Source organism: Zeus faber, assembly GCF_960531495.2.
Source record: "Zeus faber genome assembly, chromosome: 2".
Lineage (NCBI taxonomy): Eukaryota > Metazoa > Chordata > Actinopteri > Zeiformes > Zeidae > Zeus > Zeus faber.
The window spans coordinates 7,516,461-7,534,036 of NC_137189.1; the positions used below are offsets into that span (position 1 = coordinate 7,516,461).

Consider the following 17,576-nt stretch of genomic DNA (forward strand, 5'->3'; position numbering starts at 1 on the left):
ACAACTGTATATGGATATGGTGTTATTATATATGGAAAATGTGCTCTCAGTTAAGGAATGTTTGTCGGCATTGTGACATGGGCAATGATAACAGTCAATGAGATTGCTGGTACTGTATAACAATGTGCGTGTGCGTTTTGGGCCATCTTCGGCTGCAAGTGCTAAAGGCTACTATTTTAAATGAGCCCAATGAGTAAGAAGAACTGGCGGAAGACGAGGCAATAAATGCAGAGGCAATAAATGCAGAGGCATATGTAGCGCTAATCCAGTTTCTGTATGATAGAAGTTTGTCACTGGTAATGCGAGAAGCGGTGGAAAGCGCCAGAGAGTGAGTGTTATTTGCCTGTATACAGAACTGACTACATTTTAAAAGTCGATCAGCGAGCGCGTGACTGAATTATGTTATACGCGCAGCGACAGCCATCACAGCATTGAGGAACACTGGTGAGACATTGAGTAACAGGCTGTTGTTAGTAGCGATAATTTTGAAGGGACTGCCAGAATCATTCAAACCGTTCCCTATTCATGTCACGCAAAATGAGGAGGCAATGCCTTTTGCCAAATTTAAAACTAAACTACGGAGCCACGAGGACACTGAGAAGATGCACACAACAGCATCCGACGACAAGTGAGTGCAGCCGAGTGCGAACGTCGTGAAGGCGCGAGTAAAGCTGAGTGGGAGACCCGTTTTGGCAAGTGTAAGTGACGGGGGAGCTGGGAGTGCGGACATAGTGTGCTTTAGATGTGGCCTGAGAGGACACAAAGCCAAAGCATGTCAACGCAAGCATTGGCGTAGTCAGTGTCAAAGCACCACACATCGGGACGCAACCTGCAGATGGAAACAGCGGTGGGACAATGAAAGTTTCCGAGGAGACGAACAGCAACGAATATGCGATCAGGAGGTTTGAGGGTGATGTGGAGATCAAGCCAGGCCATGGCATCAAGGTGAAAGGTCTGGTGGTGGATACGGGGGCAGCTTCGCATATCCTCACAGATAAAGCAAAGTTCAAGAAGTTCGACGACATGTTCCAGGCCGAGACGCACTGCGTAGAGTCGGCTGATGGCACAAGGTGCAATAGAATCATGGAGCGCAGAGGAGACGCGGAGGTTTGCTTAATTGACAGCAGAGGGCAACGCCACAACATGACTCTGAGACAGGCGTTGTACATCCCCTCATACCAGCAGGACACCTTTTCTGTAAAAGCAGCTACTGCCAGCAGAGCAATTGTAATCTTCAAGAGAGGGAAAGACGTCCTCCAACACAGAGACGGTACAGAATTCCACATTCAAGAGTATAACTATACAGTCTAACAGACTATACTACTTACACACAGTAAATAATGAATATGAGGACCAATGTAAAGGGTGTTATGATATGCCAACATGACATGAGATCCTAGGCCACTGTAACTATTATGATATTCAGAAATTAGTGCTGTTGATGGCATGACAATCAAGGGTAAAATAGACAAATCTGCCCTACGCTGCAAAGTGTGCATTCAGGGAGAGTCAAAGCAACTCTATCTTTGGCTCACACACATCTAACAGGACCAATAGACCCAGACTCCAGAGACTGGTATATGTTTGTGTGATCATTCACTGATGATTATTCCACTTCAGTGTTTACAGTGTTTACATTCTAAAAAATTACAATGACACACTGCAAGCAACCGTGATGTTACTTGCTGATACACCTGTCAGGATCCTTCCCTGCTCTTGCTTGTTATCTCCCTCTATCTCTCTCGCTCCCTCTGTCTTGTCTCTAGGTCCCAATGTCTCTCTCTAGCTCCCTCTGTCTGTCTCTGGTTTCACATCCCTGCCACTGCTCACCTGTCCCCAGTCAGAAATCTCACCAGCTGTCTTCACCTTCCTCATTACTCATCTTGTATTTAACCTTTTCCCCATTCATTCTGTCTCGGTCAGATCGTTATGTCTGTGTGCGTGTTGAATTCTCGGCCCTTTCTACGATCCTGATTCCCTGCCTGTTTCCTCATCCTGATTCTCTGCCTGTTCCTGGACCCTGATCCCTGCCTGTTTCTTGATCCTGATTCCCTGCCTGTTTCTTGATCCTGATTCCCTGCCTGTTTCTTGATCCTGATCCTCTGCCTGTTCGGCTGGAACCTGGTTCTCTGCCGAAAGTTTTCCTGTTGACTGTTCCCCTAGTTTTGACCCCTGCCTGTTCTACATTTAACTTTGCACGTACTCCTAAACCTTTGTTGTGTCCTGCATTTTGGTTCACCAGACTGTATTCGTAACAGAACAATCTCACCAAATATGAACCCAGCAGACCAAGATTTTGTAGCTTTCCGGCGGTTTTCGGTTTCCGGCTTTTCCAGGGATTTACCTGCTAGCCACCGACCTGGTAGCCACCAGCCTGCTAGCCACCAGTGTGCTAGTCACCAGCCTGCTAGCCGCCAGCATGCTTCCAGGCCTGGACATTTCTTTCAGGCACCGGATTGCTCGCCTCCGCCTGCACTCCCGTCAACTAGATGGGGGTTTGTGAGCCTGGAGCCTACCCTTGGCCTAGTCCACAGTCCTGATCCGGATGGCCTTGCACTCACCTGTCCTGTTCCCGCCCCCAAGGAGCCCCAGCAGTTCCCTTCTGGGGGTCAGCCTCGCTTTCTTCTCCAGGGACCATCGGAAGTCACTCAGGAGGGAGCGTGGTTCCAAGGATCCCCGAGGCGCTCCCCAGTCCCCGTGCCCAGCGCTCCCCGGTCTTCGCGCCCCGGCACTCCCCAATCTCCGTGGGGCGGCACTCCCCAGTCTCTGTGGCCCAGCGCTCCACAGTCTCTGCTGTCCAGCACCCCCGTGTCTCCGTTGCCCAGCGCTCTAGTTCCTCAGTTGCCCAGTGCCACAGAGTCTCTGCTTCCCTGCTTGCCTTTCTCCTGGCTTGACTTTGGAGTTACACAGGAGGTGTTTTAAAGTGAAGAGCCAGCTTTCCTTAAGCTCCTCGCTATCTCCTGGAAGCAGGATCCTGAATTTACCCAGATGTTAGCGTTTAACAGGTGGAAGTTATGCGCCCACCCTTCTCCGCCTCCCATTTCTCCAAAGCCCGTCATTCCAGACTCTGAGTTCGCACTGGTGTTTGTACGCCAGAATCGCTGGACAATTTAACTCTGCTAACATATGGGAAGTATTGTATTTGGAGATTCACACATTTCAATAATGTGGCTTCACTGGTTGAAAACTAGTTGAAGAAAAATGCACCTTAAACTGTTATTACAGTAGCCTATATTTGATTAATATGATAAATAAATTAAGATACTCTGTTTGATTTTTGATGAGTTTTTTCCTCCATTTTTAATGCCCTCTCTCATCTCTGTCCCCTTCTGTTAGCAGCAGATGCTTTAAGTTGCAAGGTGCGGCCCCCATTGAACGGGCTTGTTGTTCCAGCACATCCCACAGATGCTCAATCGGAACTGGGCCCTAACCCCGACCATCCACATGATGTAGAAGAAAACTTGATTCATCAGACCAGGCCACCTTCTTCCATTGCTCCATGGTCCAGTTCTGACGCTCATGCGCCCATTGTTGGTGCTTTGGGCGGTGGACAGGGGTCAGCATGGGCCCATTGACTGGGCTGCGGCTACACAGCCCCATACACAGCAAGCTGTGATGCACTGTGTGTTATGACACCTTTATATCGTAGCAGCATTAACTTTTTCACCATTTTGTGCCACAGTAGCTCTTCTGTGGGATCGGACGAGACGGACTGGACTTGGGCCCTTCGGCACCCATGACCTTGTCGACAGTTCAGCGGTTGTCCTTCCTTGGACCACTTATGGTAGGTACTAACCACTACATACAGGGAACACCCCACAAGACCTGCTGTTTTTGAAGATGCTCTGACCCAGTCATCTAGCCATCACAATATGGTCCTTGTCAAAGTTGCTCAGATCCTCATGCTTGCACATTTTTCCTGCTTCCAACACATCAACTTTAAGAACAGACTGTTCACTTGCTGCCTAATATATCCCACCCCTTGACAGGTGCCATTGGAACGAAATGATCAATGTAATTCTCTTCACCTGTCAGTGGTTTTAATGTTGTGGCTGATTGGTGTATACATGCAGCGAAGCCCTCTCCAGAAGTGACTAGCATATATCTCACAGACATAGACCCATGAACTCAGACTTCCTAACAAATTTAACATTTAACCTGTTTTACAGAATCCATAACACTGAAACATCCCTAAAATGTCATGCAGGTGACCTGCATTAGAATTGGCATGCTTCAGATAATGCTAAAGAGGAATGCACAAAATGAAAGGTTTTCTGCCCCAAAGGTAACCGGGCCATTCTGAAAGCATATGTGGAACTTTGAAAAAATAACAATGATGACATGCATCCTGAGCATTTACTAAATATGTAACTCAAAGAAGATGTCTTCTCTTTTTCCATCGAGCGAAATCCCCTCAGGCTGTCAGTTAAGTTATAGCCAAGAAGAGACATTAGTTTCAGCTAAAAGTCTTTAACGTGCACGGTGGATTAACAGAAGGAAATTCAACAGAGGGTGTTATGACATTAAAGACTTATTTCTAAAATGTGGATATTCCAAGACTTTATTCTTCCATGGTCCGTGGTCCTCAGCTGTTAGTGAAGGCATACTGCATCTTGTCCTGTATTCCTGCCGCCGTTGTTTAAATATTGAAGATGGATAATGGTGTTCGGGTTCTTCGCGAAGTCAGGCAGAAAGCTTGCAGGCATGACACGTGATCACACACTGCTGACTTAAAAGAAAGAAGGAAAAATAACGGAGCCGACTACATCCAATATAATGTTTACAACCTTCATTTAATAACGTTTTAATCAATTTAATACATTTTTCCAATGATACACACAGGTAAAGGTTTAAAATTGAATTGATGTTAAGATGCTTTTCATGCTAAACGGTCTAAAGATGCCACTGTCAAGTCACCATGCGTCTGTTATTGACTTCTTTGAAATCAGTGGTGCTCACTATAACAGCAACACATATACAGCAAGTCAAATATAGTAGTGTGTGTGTATATATATATATATATATATATATATATATATATATATATATATATATATATATATATATATATATATACATACAAACAAACAGCTTTGAGGACATTTTATTTACAGATTATTTCGTGATTTGGCGCAAAAGATGAAGAATAATTATACAAGAGCATTTTAAAGCAAATCTTCCCCAAACAATCATTCACGGGATGATCATCCAAAATGTTGCAGCCTGGAAAAGTCAGGCCAAACGAAAAAAGACAAAAACATTCAAAATGCTTTGCAAGGCATAATACAGATGAGTGCTACTGAAAACAAATGTAAACATTGATGATACAAACCTAAATACTGGTGTCTCTTGTGTTCGTTGTAGTTAGTGCAAACAATTACAATTGCTGGTCACACTTTGGGAAGACATGGAGAATAGGTGACGAACATGAGGTCATGGGCCAGTCTTGGTTTTCTTTCCAAATCCGTCTGCACTTTGCAGAGCTGAAGTGGCCAGTGAAAGTCCCTCAGAAGGACAAAACAGAGCCCAGCAGTAAGAGGAGTACAGAAGCTGTATCAGTGCAGGTGGGTGTGCGGAGGCCTCATTTACACTGTCCACCGTTAGTTTAGGTAATTCTGCTCAGACCATAGATTCGGAGGGGAATTTCCACAGGGGTTTTGAGGGGGGAATGGAAGCCCGTGTTGGGTAGATTGCGAGGCCCGATGGGTCAGGAGTGACCGAAAGGTGCCTGCGTGTCCAAGGGTCTCTGAACAATGACGGCATTGGCCAAATCTGCTTCCTCCAGACTTAATTCTTCCTCGTTGAGCTCTCGGAAGGGAAGTGATGTTGTCAGAATGAAAGGTGGACAGGTCCTCTGGCAGCGTGCCACGAAAACCTGAACATCGCTGATGCTGAACACACAGACAAAAAAAAGGATGACAAAGATGGAACAGTTAAGAAATTCAATATTTTGCTTTGGAACTGGAGCACAATAGTCATTTTACCTAAGTTAAAGGGCTGAACGATTACTCAAACCCAAACAGACATTGCAAAGTAATAGAATGCAAATGTTTTAATCGCAAAGGCTGCGATTACAATTTTTTTTTTTTATGTTACACAATCTAATCATTCGAATATTCCTCCTTAAAAAAAATCGAAAAGATTCGCTTATTTTCATATCAATTAAATTAATAAAAAAATTATTTTTTTCTTTAACCTTTTTTTATTTAATGAGCATAAAGCTCTCCCTGCACCTGCAGGAACAACAAAATAAGAGCACGGAGCGGCACTCGGACAAAGCTCATTCACTTGCATGCACAAAGACGATGTAGGTGGATGTATGCATGTAATATTTTTATAAAAAATAATACATTTCTGCTGAAACACTGAACATTTTTTTCGAAAGTTAATTTTCGGATTCAAACAATTACAAGGCTTTAAATAAAACCAATCAGTCAATAGTCTACTGTGATTGAAGGTTTTTCCTTTATACAAATGAATAGTTAAATAAAGATATGTTATTCATATCAATGAATGCCTCAATTCATCTCATTTCATAATAACATAGGTCTGGGCTACAGGAAAGAGCAGTTTACATGTTGACTGTATTCAATTTGTGTTGGTCATACTATAGAAAGATGCATTGCTTGCGTTCTATGAATAATACAGAAGATAAGGAACTTAAAAAAAAAAATTGCAAACTAAATCACAATGTTGATATTGGTTAAAACATTTGCAATTTCGTTATTTTCTCAAATCGTTAAGCCCACACAGCCCACACATAGGCACACACAAAATGACTGTGGTGATGTTTCTACTTCAGTATATGTAGATAAGTGCTTGCTCTTAAATGTATATAAAGTATTTAAAGACAAACTACTTTGTCATATTCAATCTATAATATGGCATAAAGTACTACTGAGTGCTTAGCATGTCCTGATTTGTCTTGGTTTTGATAGATATAAATATAAATCCTGATTAAAAAAAAATTAAGTAGAGTAAAAAGTATATATATTTGCTTTGAAACGTCATGGAGTAAAAGTTGAAAGTATTTGAAACTGAATATACTTAAGTACAGATACTTGAAAAATATACTGAAGTACTTGTACTTTGTTACTTTCCACCAATGGTTGTCACAGACTTGCAATTTCACAACCATCTGATTTCGATAGTAAAACGTTCTGAGCCAAACTGCTCCACTCGTCACATGAATTCTCTCTAAACCATAAAAACGGGACAACAACATGTTTAATTGACCACGAGCCCCCACACAGACAGGACCCCGGCCCTCCTATGGTGACTCTACCGCCTGGGCAGTTATGATAGCTGGGGCTAAGAGGGCTTCAGCCTTCTTTCCCTCCGCTACTAACCCCGTTATATAAATGCTGCATCTGAGTTACGCAATCCCTCTGGGGATTTTATAGATCCACTCCATTGCTCCGTCTCAGATTATGTTTTCTGCAGACCCATGCACTGTGGCAGGGGGGAATAACATGCACCATACTGCACTAAGCACACTTGCACTCCATCGCGCTGGGCTAAAGCATTATGTAATCTCTGAACGCTTTTACCGACAGTCCCCCTCGTGAGGCACAAGACAGCAAACGCTCAGAAAAACGAATTATATGACAGTTGAGAGTGTGGTGTTCATACTCGCAACACTTCTGTCACGTTCTTAAGAAGTCACTCTGGATAAATTACAATGTGACAACATAATACAAATAACAATAACATGACCAACTTTGCTTTCCGTTGACCTAAATTGTACTTGTTTAAGCTCTGTATATGCTGCACAGCAATGTGTTTAGGTACCAACCGATGTGATAGATTGAATCTCTGCACCAGCCTCCTGCCATCGGCCAACCAGATCTGCAGCGAGGTGACGGGGAGGGCGTGGTCCAGTGTTACCATGGGAATAGGAGGAGATTCTCCATCCTCGTGCACAGATGGCGATCTGACCACCACTCGCGGTGCGACACTGGGAGTGCGGAGAAAGAAAAAAAAAAAAGAGATCAAAGTGCAAAAGTTATAAATGATGTATCTTCGCTGCCTTCAAGGTGCATCGGGAGGCAGAGCCGAGCCCCGTGGATAATTATACCTTGACATAATTAAATACTGCGGCTCTTGGGGTGCAGGACCCTTGGCTACAGATACTTGGAATTACAAGGACACCTAGTGGCATAAATCAGGATAAGAGATTCAAGAGGTTGTCACATACATATAGTGTACATATATGGTCATACATATATGCAGTGAAATGTGATCACGCACAATAAGCTCTAAAAATACAAAAAATAATCAAATGTGCGTAACCGACACGAGGCGCTCACACAATATATACGGTTTAAGTGTTATGTTACATCTTCTTTTGGTCATTTAAAATTGGCCCCATAACAATATGAAATTGTCAATTTCTGGTAGATTTATGATAGAATATTTCTAAAATCTATTCCCTTCACTTCCATTTTGTACCCCCGACTTTGTACTAAAATTTTGAGTCTTATTTTGTTTTTATGTTATTTTATTTTACATTTTATTATTCTATTCACTAACTGCAATACATTTTAGTAATCAGTTAGTTAGTTAGGTAGAAATTAGGTTAGCTATTATGTTCGGTTTAGAACCTATTGTGCATAATCTCCAGGTGCACTGCAAAGACATTTCACTGCATATATGTATGAATGTATGTATACGTATGTGACAAATAAACCTCTTGAATCTTAACCTTGAATATTGAAATGATTCGAATTCTTGCCGCCAGAGTCATGAGAATCAGAATCAGAATGACTTTGTTCTGCCAGGCGCATTCACATGAACTAGGAATTTGATTATTGGTGCATGTCTATTGACGATTAGAAATTTAAAAAAATGCTTAACAGTCTGATTAAATCTTTTAAATAAAAATACAAAATAAAATACAATAAAAACAACACACACACGCGCGCGCGCACACACACACACACACACACACACACACACACACACACACACACACACACACACACACACACACACACACACACACACACACACACACACACACACACACACACACACACACACACACACACACACACGACTCATATTGTCTGACCTGCCAAGCCGGTACCCACGACCGCTGAAGGGGTGAAAGGGCTTCTTCCTGGGGACGTAGGACTCCTCCGTCAGATCCTCCACATTGATCTCCAGCTCCTCCTCCTCCGCTCGGCTTTCCCATTCAGCCGGGAGCTCCCTGCGACAAATTAAACACCAGGCCAGGAGAGTGACGGATGCATCAATATACCAATAATTGTCGGTAGTCTTTCGGGTCTGACCTCTTATTCGGTGCAAATTCCCCCCGGAGACTAATAGACTGTCTGTCCCTGTATCAATAACTCAATGAATCAATTAACCCTGCCACTGAAGAGATATATGGTTACCTATCTGAGGTGTGAGTATTCAGATGCTCCAATAACTCTTTGTGATTTCTGAGATAAGGTAAGACGGTGGTTATTGAAGGATAATTATGTGGAAGTCAGTTCACAATGAAGGGATGTATTCCACCAGATAAAGATCCATTTTTGTGTTAGAGAGGGCAATATTAACAACTTTGTACACTCATTATCATACATATAACTGCACCCATCTGAGGATTCAGACGGATTTTGAAACATACTTGTAATGCAATTACCAGTTTTCTTACTATTACAAAAATTGTTTTATTATTATTATTCATGCCATTAGATTGTGTGTGTGTGTGTGTGTGTGTGTGTGTGTGTGTGTGTGTGTGTGTGTGTGTGTGTGTGTGTGTGTGTGTGTGTGTGTGTGTGTGTACACGGTATGCTCTTCACAGTCTGAGTGTGCAACTTACCCACGTTTAATGGCTTCCAGGAAGTCTTGGTTCTCATTTATGGCGTAGCTGCGGAACTCCTCATCGTTCACAGTGAAGCCATCTTTCCACAGCCTCACAACCATCTCAACCTGATAAAGATATAATATAAAATAACGTACATGGTGATTAATATATTATATATATATAAATATATATTATATTACACAAGCTATACCATATTACAACATAGCACTTACTACTAGTACTATCATCAGATATTATTACTATATACTCTGCACTATACACTGAACAGTCTTATATTTTACTTTAGCGCATCCGACACCATAACATACAAGTCGACATAGTCATGCTGCTCCCCATCAACTTCTGTTTATAGACGTGTACAAATATTTCATTGCAATTTTATTCTCATCTCTTTTTGACTCAGACTCTTCTGTCAACCTCCGCTGTTGTAACACACGAACCCAACCGCAGGCACAAATAAAGGGTTGTCTTATCTTAAGAGAGATCTTGATCTGAATGAGACCAGCTGAAACATCAAACGATGAAGACATAAGAGTATGGATGCTCAGCACTAGACAGGTAGGGAGGCAGTTGGGGCTTTAGAATATAGACGACTCTGTAATTAAAAGCATATTGAGTACTGTATATAACTGTAGGATTGGAGGAGCAACCCAACCCAGTGAGACGTGCTCAGAAGATGGAGCCAACTGAACACAGCCCTATCACCTACCTTTGAAGATCCCGTGGCATCTTTGCAGATCTTCTCCACCTCATCTAGAAGGTCCTCCACCGAGAAGCTACGCCTCATCGGAGCCTCCTCCACTTCATCGCCTTGGCCGCTATTCACCCTTGATGCAATAAGACAAGAGAATTCAGTGCTTCAATCAGTTCTGTAAAAGGAAACTTTAATACCGCGTGGATGTATAGTTAATTTCTCTTAAAATGTCTAGACTTACTACTTTTCCACTGATAACATCACAGGTTTGAGGTCAAATGACATTGTGAGGAAATTGTTCAAGTATTTATTTTGTACAAAAGCCTGGCATTTATTGGAAAATATACATTATTGAGAAAAATACTGAATTTCATTTAACATTTCTTTAATGACCCTTCCTTTAATGTAGGAATGAAACGTTATTTAACTCACCGGTTTTCTTTTTTCTCACTCTCTATATTGTCTTTGTCTTTCATGGTGTTGTTTATTTCCCATCTAAGGAATAAAAAAAAAAACACGAAAAAATGGACTAACACGTGCCAGTCAATATAAACGACGGTACATTCAGTCTGCTGTGCCGCTTTATTTCGCCGCTTTATTTCGACTTAATTACGAGACCGCGATTGAAACGAGGTTAGTACAAAAAACCCATGAATCTATTTCTGTTCAAGGTTATTGTGGGGCGGAGAGCCCAAAATGATATAACGGGGCGCCGCCTCGTGCTGACAGCGACGCGGGCCCGACGCGCTGCAAAATCGTTTTAGACGCGTATCAGAATTCTCCTTCCGCTTGCGCTCATTAGAACGGAATCAACACCGATCCACCGATTCGGCGTTTGCCGTTAATTGCGGGTGCGGAGAAGCAGCCGCAACAAGTTGGAGGGAGCGGCTCCTCTGTGGGGACGCGAGACTCGCGAACGAGCCGTTTTCTGGCGAACGAATTGGTTCTATGACTCGGGAGTCAAAGGTGCGGGCGAGCAAAACAAAAGCAAAATGCATGCATGCAAAAACCAAAAAAGGCCAAGGCATGTGGCGTGACTCATATTGAATGTAAATGAATTACACGACACATTCAACCAAAATATTTGTTTTATGACAGAAAACAAATGTATATATTTTTTGTGATTCGCGTTTTGCATTTTTTTTTTTTTGTTGTGAGGGAATTAGAAATTATTCTGGGATTCCACGGTTTGTTCGTTCTCCGGGACTCCCTCGCTCACCGGTGCGTTACACCAAGTGCATGCAACGCACGACGAGTCGGACAATTGAACGAATCGTTTTACTGAGTGGCTCGTCTAGAGCCGAATCTGAAAGGAGAGTCGAACCACCCATCACTGGGTTCTTCTGCTGAGCAATACCTGTGACATCGGCGCGGTGACGTAGGCGCAGCGCGGTCGATGACGTAGGAATTCTGAACTCAGCAAAAAATGCGGAAAATATAGAAAGTACAGAAATACGCTTTCGTGAAAATCGTCAACATGATAAAAACAAACAAACAAACAAAAAACTATTACATTTGTGAAAATAAAACTCGCTTTGTAGCATTGAAGTAGATCTACGCAATGTTTATGGAAATATGAAGGTAGGGTGAAATTTATGGAAAATGTAAAAAGTTCACGCTACAGTGATATTATATCATGAAAGTAGGGCATTTAAGTAGAAGCATGCAATGGTGATTTCCTCATCTTAAACAATGTATTGAAACAAAAGCCAACAACAGTGGTGGGTTTACCTCAACAAAAAATGTCAATGACTCAATAACTCGTCATGTGCCCTTGAGCATCAATTACAGCTTGACAACGACGTCTCATGCTGTTCACAAGTCGACTTATTGTCTGCTGAGGCCTGGCACCCCACTCTTCTTGAAGGGCGGCCCTCAGGTCATTGAGGTTCTGGGGAACAGAGTTACAAGCCTCTACACGGTGACTCAGCTGATCCCATAGGTTTTCTGTGGAATTCAGGTCTGGAGAAAGTGCAGGCCACTCCATTTGAGGTACCCCAGTCTCCAGCAGCCGTTCCCCAATGACGCCACCTCCATGAGCTGGAGCATTGTCGTCCATGAAGATGAAATGAGGCCTGTGTTGTTCATGCAGGGGCACAATGACTGGATTAATGATGTTATTCAGGTAGTATGGGCTTGTCACTGTACCATTCACAAAGTGTAGGGCAGTTCTGTATTGACTAGACACACCTGCCCACACTGTAACACCACCACCACCAAAGGCTCGTCTGGTGACAACAGTGGCTGATGCATAGCGCTCTCCTTGACTTCTTCAACATTGTTGGCGGCCATCATTTCTGCTCAACATGAATCGACTTTCATCAGAGAACAGCACTGAGGCCACTGGTCCCTCGTCCAGCGTAAATGATCCCTGGTCTGTGCAAGACGATGATGCCTGTGCCTGGTGGGTGGTCAGGTACCCTTGCAGGTCGTCTAGCACGCAGACCACGCTGATGTAAACGGTTTGAATGGTCTGTCGTGACACTTGGATGCCTCTCACCTCCCTCAAATGTGCCTGGAGTTGAGTGGCATTCATCATCTGCTTCCGCAGGGCACTGTTCACAATGAAGCGGTCATCAGCGTGGGATGTGGCCAAAGGACGTGCACTTCTATGCCTTTCTGTGACTCTTCCAGTCTCTCTGTATCTCTGTTGCAACCTCCTGATGACACTGTGACACTCTAAGCTCAGTGGCCACTTCCCTCTGAGAACATCCTGTTTGAAGCCTCGCAATGGCGAGGTACTGTTGATCAGTTGTTAGGTGTCATCTTGGTCTCACGATGTCAAAATGTGAACAGCATGATGAAGAGGACTGTTTAAATACCAATTCTAATTGAACCAGGAAATGTATTGGTCGATTCATGGATCAAACACCTGTTGTGAATTTTGCCGTTCAGCTCCTTGTTAGAGAACAGCAAGTTGTGCAAAAAGTACTGAAACATTGAACAGTTGGACATGTGCATTCAAAAGTTTAGAGACGGTCAAATTAAGTTCACCTGTAAAGGTTATAGAGCATTTTAAGTTCATCCTGAAATTTCACATGCAAGCCGAATATCCCTAACTTTTTGTGAGTAGTATATATATATATATATATATGTGTGTGTGTGTGTGTGTTATATATGTTTTATATATATAGATTCAAGATTCAATTCAAGATTTTTATTTGTCACATACATATACATACTTTCATACATATATGCAGTGAAATGTAATATATATAAGATATATAACATATATCTACTATATATAATTTATTATTCTATATTATATATTTACTTGAAACAGCTTATCAACAAGTACACTAGACACATGCGCATGCGCAAGACACACACGGGTATTCCTTTGCAACCAACTACAATGGGATTTGTATAATAGACTGAATATCAATTTCCTCTTTAGTTTGCATTGAAAGAATGATCTGGTGGCTCATTAGAAATGATTATGTTGTCGACATATGTTTCTATGTTTATGTTTTTCCAGGTACATGCTGTTGTTTGTTTCTATGTTTGTTTTTCCAGGTACATGCAGTTCTGTTTCTATGTTTATGTTTTTCAAGGTCAATGCTGTTTGTTTCTTTGTTTATGTTTTTCCATGTACGTACATGTTGTCTGTTTCTATGTTTATGTTTTTCCATGTTCATGTTGTTGTTTGCTTCTATGTTTATGTTTTTCCAGGTACATGCTGTTGTTTGTTTCTATGTTTGTTTTTCCAGGTACATGCTGTTGTTTGTTTCTATGTTTATTTTTCCAGGTACATGCTGTTCTTTGTTTCTATGTTTGTTTTTCCAGGTCCATGCTGTTCTTTGTTTCTATGTTTGTTTTTCCAGGTACATACTGTTCTTTGTTTCTAAGTTTATGTTTTTCCAGGTCAATGCTCTTTGTTTCTATGTTTGTGTTTTTCCATGGACGTACATGCTGTTTGATTCTATGGTTATGTTTTTCCATGTACATGTTGTCTGTTTCTATGTTTATGTTTTTCCATGTACATGTTGTCGTTTGGTTCAGTTTATTTGTCTCACCCGTGGTGATTCTCCCCCTCTTGGAGTTGTGATTAGTTGTTTATAGACCCAAACATGGTAAGATATTTCTCCAAAGAGGGGGATTGGTGGTGATTCTGCTCAACAAAAAACTGTGCTCACCATTTTTAAAAACATATTTTTGCTGACTTTAGACGTCTTCTCAGGAGAAACTGTTTGTGTGCATCTCCCTGACTCACCTTTATCAGTTTTGTGTCACTTGTTCGGGAAGAATTATGTTTGTCCACATTGTCATATTCCACAGCTGGAAAACTGTGTAAAAATCACATTGCAAAATGTTTTGATATTAGATGACAATGGTAATAAGGGTTCCCAGACAGTTGACATCTTCCTTGTATAACTTCAGATAATCTTGAGCAGAGTTTGCCAGCATCGTTTCTTCTTCTTTTTTGGGCGTTATTGCGGCTTTCATCCTGTACCGTTGCCTCCGTCCTCTCTAACGTTCTCACTGCTTCAGCGCATAATAATAATATAATGATGTAATAATAACCTTTATTTGTGTAGCACCTTTCATGTATGACCTGTAACTCAAAGTGCTTTACATTAAAAGGCTATCAAATAGTCAGAATAAAAGCAAAGCAAACAAGCAAAATGCATAAAGTAGAATAATAAAATAATGAAAGACATTAAAAACAGGGCAAAAAAATAAAAGGTGAATATTATAGTCATTTTCAGGTTTAGGGTCATCCATTGAGACCATGGAGCATAACGAACGATCCTCAGCGAATTATTTTCTTATTTCAATGGAGTCTTGAATTTTCGAGATTAAAGCCTTAAATTTCATACTGGTCCTACACAATCATTCAGTGCTCCTGTTGTAGTGGGATCCCAAAACCGTCTGCGAGTATGAATAAAACAACTAAAAACAACGTTGAAACGAGAGCTGAGGTTTCAGGACAAAGGCCCGATATTGGGAAGAAAAAAACTCCTGATTTGACCTTGGTGCGGTCGAGCTGATCCAAGCAGATGGCGGCTATTCCCAAACATAAGCCCCCCCCGTCTGCCTCGCCTCACCGACTGACCTGGGTTGTAATTTGGAGGACATGCTTCAATAATCCAACTAAGTTTCCCTTGAAAGCTTGAAATCAAGTTTACACTCAACCATTGGATCATTCATTGAAAACATTTTGTTTGTTTGTGATCTAACACTGGATAAAGCTAACTTTGAAGCATTAATAACAGGGCCTGAATCCCATAATGAGTGGTGAGGGATACACACCAATGTTGAAGTTCAAATTCAAGAGATTATTTGTCACATACATATACATAGGGTCATACATATATGCAGTGAAATGTCATGACACCCAGTGATTACGCACGATAAGCTCTATAAGCTCTAAAAATACTAAAATGTGCGTAATGAACACAAGGCGCTCGTGCAGGCGGCTGCAAGGGGCGATGCCACAATCGCGATTCTGGATTCTATATCCTCCTAATTTAAACTTACCTTGACTTACCTCCATCACTTACCTCACAGAGTAGAAGTCCTAGTTATTAAAACGATTAGAAGATATTAAAACTTGGTAAATGGGAATGTCAATGTTGTGTGGCTTCTCAATTAAACATAGAACCAAACAACATTTACACAGAAAACATAAACATCATAAGAGTTTTTCAGTTAATTAGGTCCAGGAAAACTGGAACGACAACTGGTCACGTGGCCTCTTCCTGTTATAGTTATGGCAGCAAATGAGGGAGGAAAGGAGAGGAATGCAACCAGGAGGGTGCTGAGTGGCATTCAAAGCAGGTGTTGGTGGCGTGTGCATGTGTGTGAGTGTGGATGAGTCGTTCGGGTACGTCTTGTTTGGGGCCGTTGGAGTGGGGAGGAAGAAGAAGAAGAAGAAGAAGAAGAAGAAGAAGAAGAAGAAGAAGGAGGAGAAGAAGAAGAAGAAGAAGGAGAATCTTCAATCATCACACACCACGCCACACTACAACACATGCATACACACACTTTGGATGGTGGCTGGTGAAATGTGGCCTCTGCATTTGATGCAGCAAGAGGGGACCGGGGGCGTGTCTCTCGTTTTGTCGGAGGAGACGGGACGTCCCTCTGCACGGACCCGTGGGGCAAGACGGAGCGGAGTGGGTGGTGTTGGGCTGGGTGGAGGGGTGATGAAGGGGATACCCATATGGTGTGTGTGTGTGTGTGTTCTGATCAGACTCGGCGATTGTGTGTTTGGGGTTTCATGACTACTGATTTTGACTAGTTGCCAAGTTTTTCACAATAGTAGTCGATTAGTCGTCTTTTACCTGTTATATAAGAAAGATGCAGAGAGGAGTTCTCGGATCTCGGAACCCACCAACTATCGGCCTGACAGTGATTTTGCTTGTTATTCGTTTTTTTTTTTTCTTCAAATTTACTACTCACAACTTGAAACAATCCGTGTCGTAGATCGGATTTCTGATCGGAAGTCTGGGCTCAGTCATCCGCTGGCCATCACATCTGGCAATTGTATTTTGTGAGTTAAAGTAATAAGGAGAACAAAGCTGAATTAAGATATAAATGTAAATACATATTTGAATAAATTGTTTAACCACTACAATATTTACTGTAAATCTGGTAACTTTGACAAAAAATACGTTGTCCACGACTAGTCGACTTCTGCCAACAGCGCCGACTAGTGGTTATAGTAGTTATAGTAGTTATAGTGGTCGATTAGTATAGTTGGTGAAACCCCTAGTGTGTGTGTGTGTGTGTGTGTGTGTGTGTGCGTGCTTTAAAACGTCACAACACTGTTTAACGGTTCATGTCATGATGAAAGCTTGAACTGATGTTTGGGAAGGAACTTTCAAGTAACACGAGGAGAGAGAGAGAGAGAGAGAGAGAGAGAGAGAGAGAGAGAGAGAGATTGTGCGGGAGGGAGAGAGAGAGAGAGAGAGAGAGAGAGAGAGAGAGAGAGAGCGAGATAAAAAAAATGGCGCCTCGCTGCTGCACTCACTGAGCCAGTGTTTTGGAGCCGACAGAGAGAGACACACAACGAGGACGGACACCCCGCGCGGGGAAAGCGGCAGC

At 42.2% G+C, this 17,576-nt stretch overlaps 1 protein-coding gene across 1 annotated transcript; it reads right to left on the reverse strand.

The window, feature by feature from the left end:
• Window positions 1–4,893: 4,893 nt before the first annotated feature.
• Window positions 4,894–11,415, reverse strand: ubxn2a (UBX domain protein 2A). The gene is made up of 6 exons (XM_079996912.1): window positions 10,962–11,415; window positions 10,545–10,662; window positions 9,830–9,939; window positions 9,074–9,211; window positions 7,796–7,957; window positions 4,894–5,891 (listed from the first exon to the last, which is right to left on the reverse strand). The coding sequence occupies exons 1-6, from the start codon at window positions 11,003–11,005 to the stop codon at window positions 5,708–5,710; spliced, it is 756 nt and encodes a 251-aa protein (XP_079853038.1). The 5' UTR covers window positions 11,006–11,415; the 3' UTR covers window positions 4,894–5,707.
• Between the last annotated feature and the right edge of the window lie 6,161 nt (window positions 11,416–17,576).

What these genes read in the sequence shown, in the direction of transcription:
- ubxn2a (XM_079996912.1), bottom strand. Translation starts at nt 11,005, where the DNA reads ATGAAAGACAAAGACAATATAGAGAGTGAGAAAAAAGAAAACCG. An exon ending in ATGCCACGGGATCTTCAAAG is followed by an intron (nt 9,940 to 10,544) that starts GTAGGTGATAGG and finishes TATCTTTATCAG; the next exon opens with GTTGAGATGGTTGTGAGGCT. An exon ending in AGATTCAATCTATCACATCG is followed by an intron (nt 5,892 to 7,795) that starts GTTGGTACCTAA and finishes CTGTGTGTTCAG; the next exon opens with CATCAGCGATGTTCAGGTTT.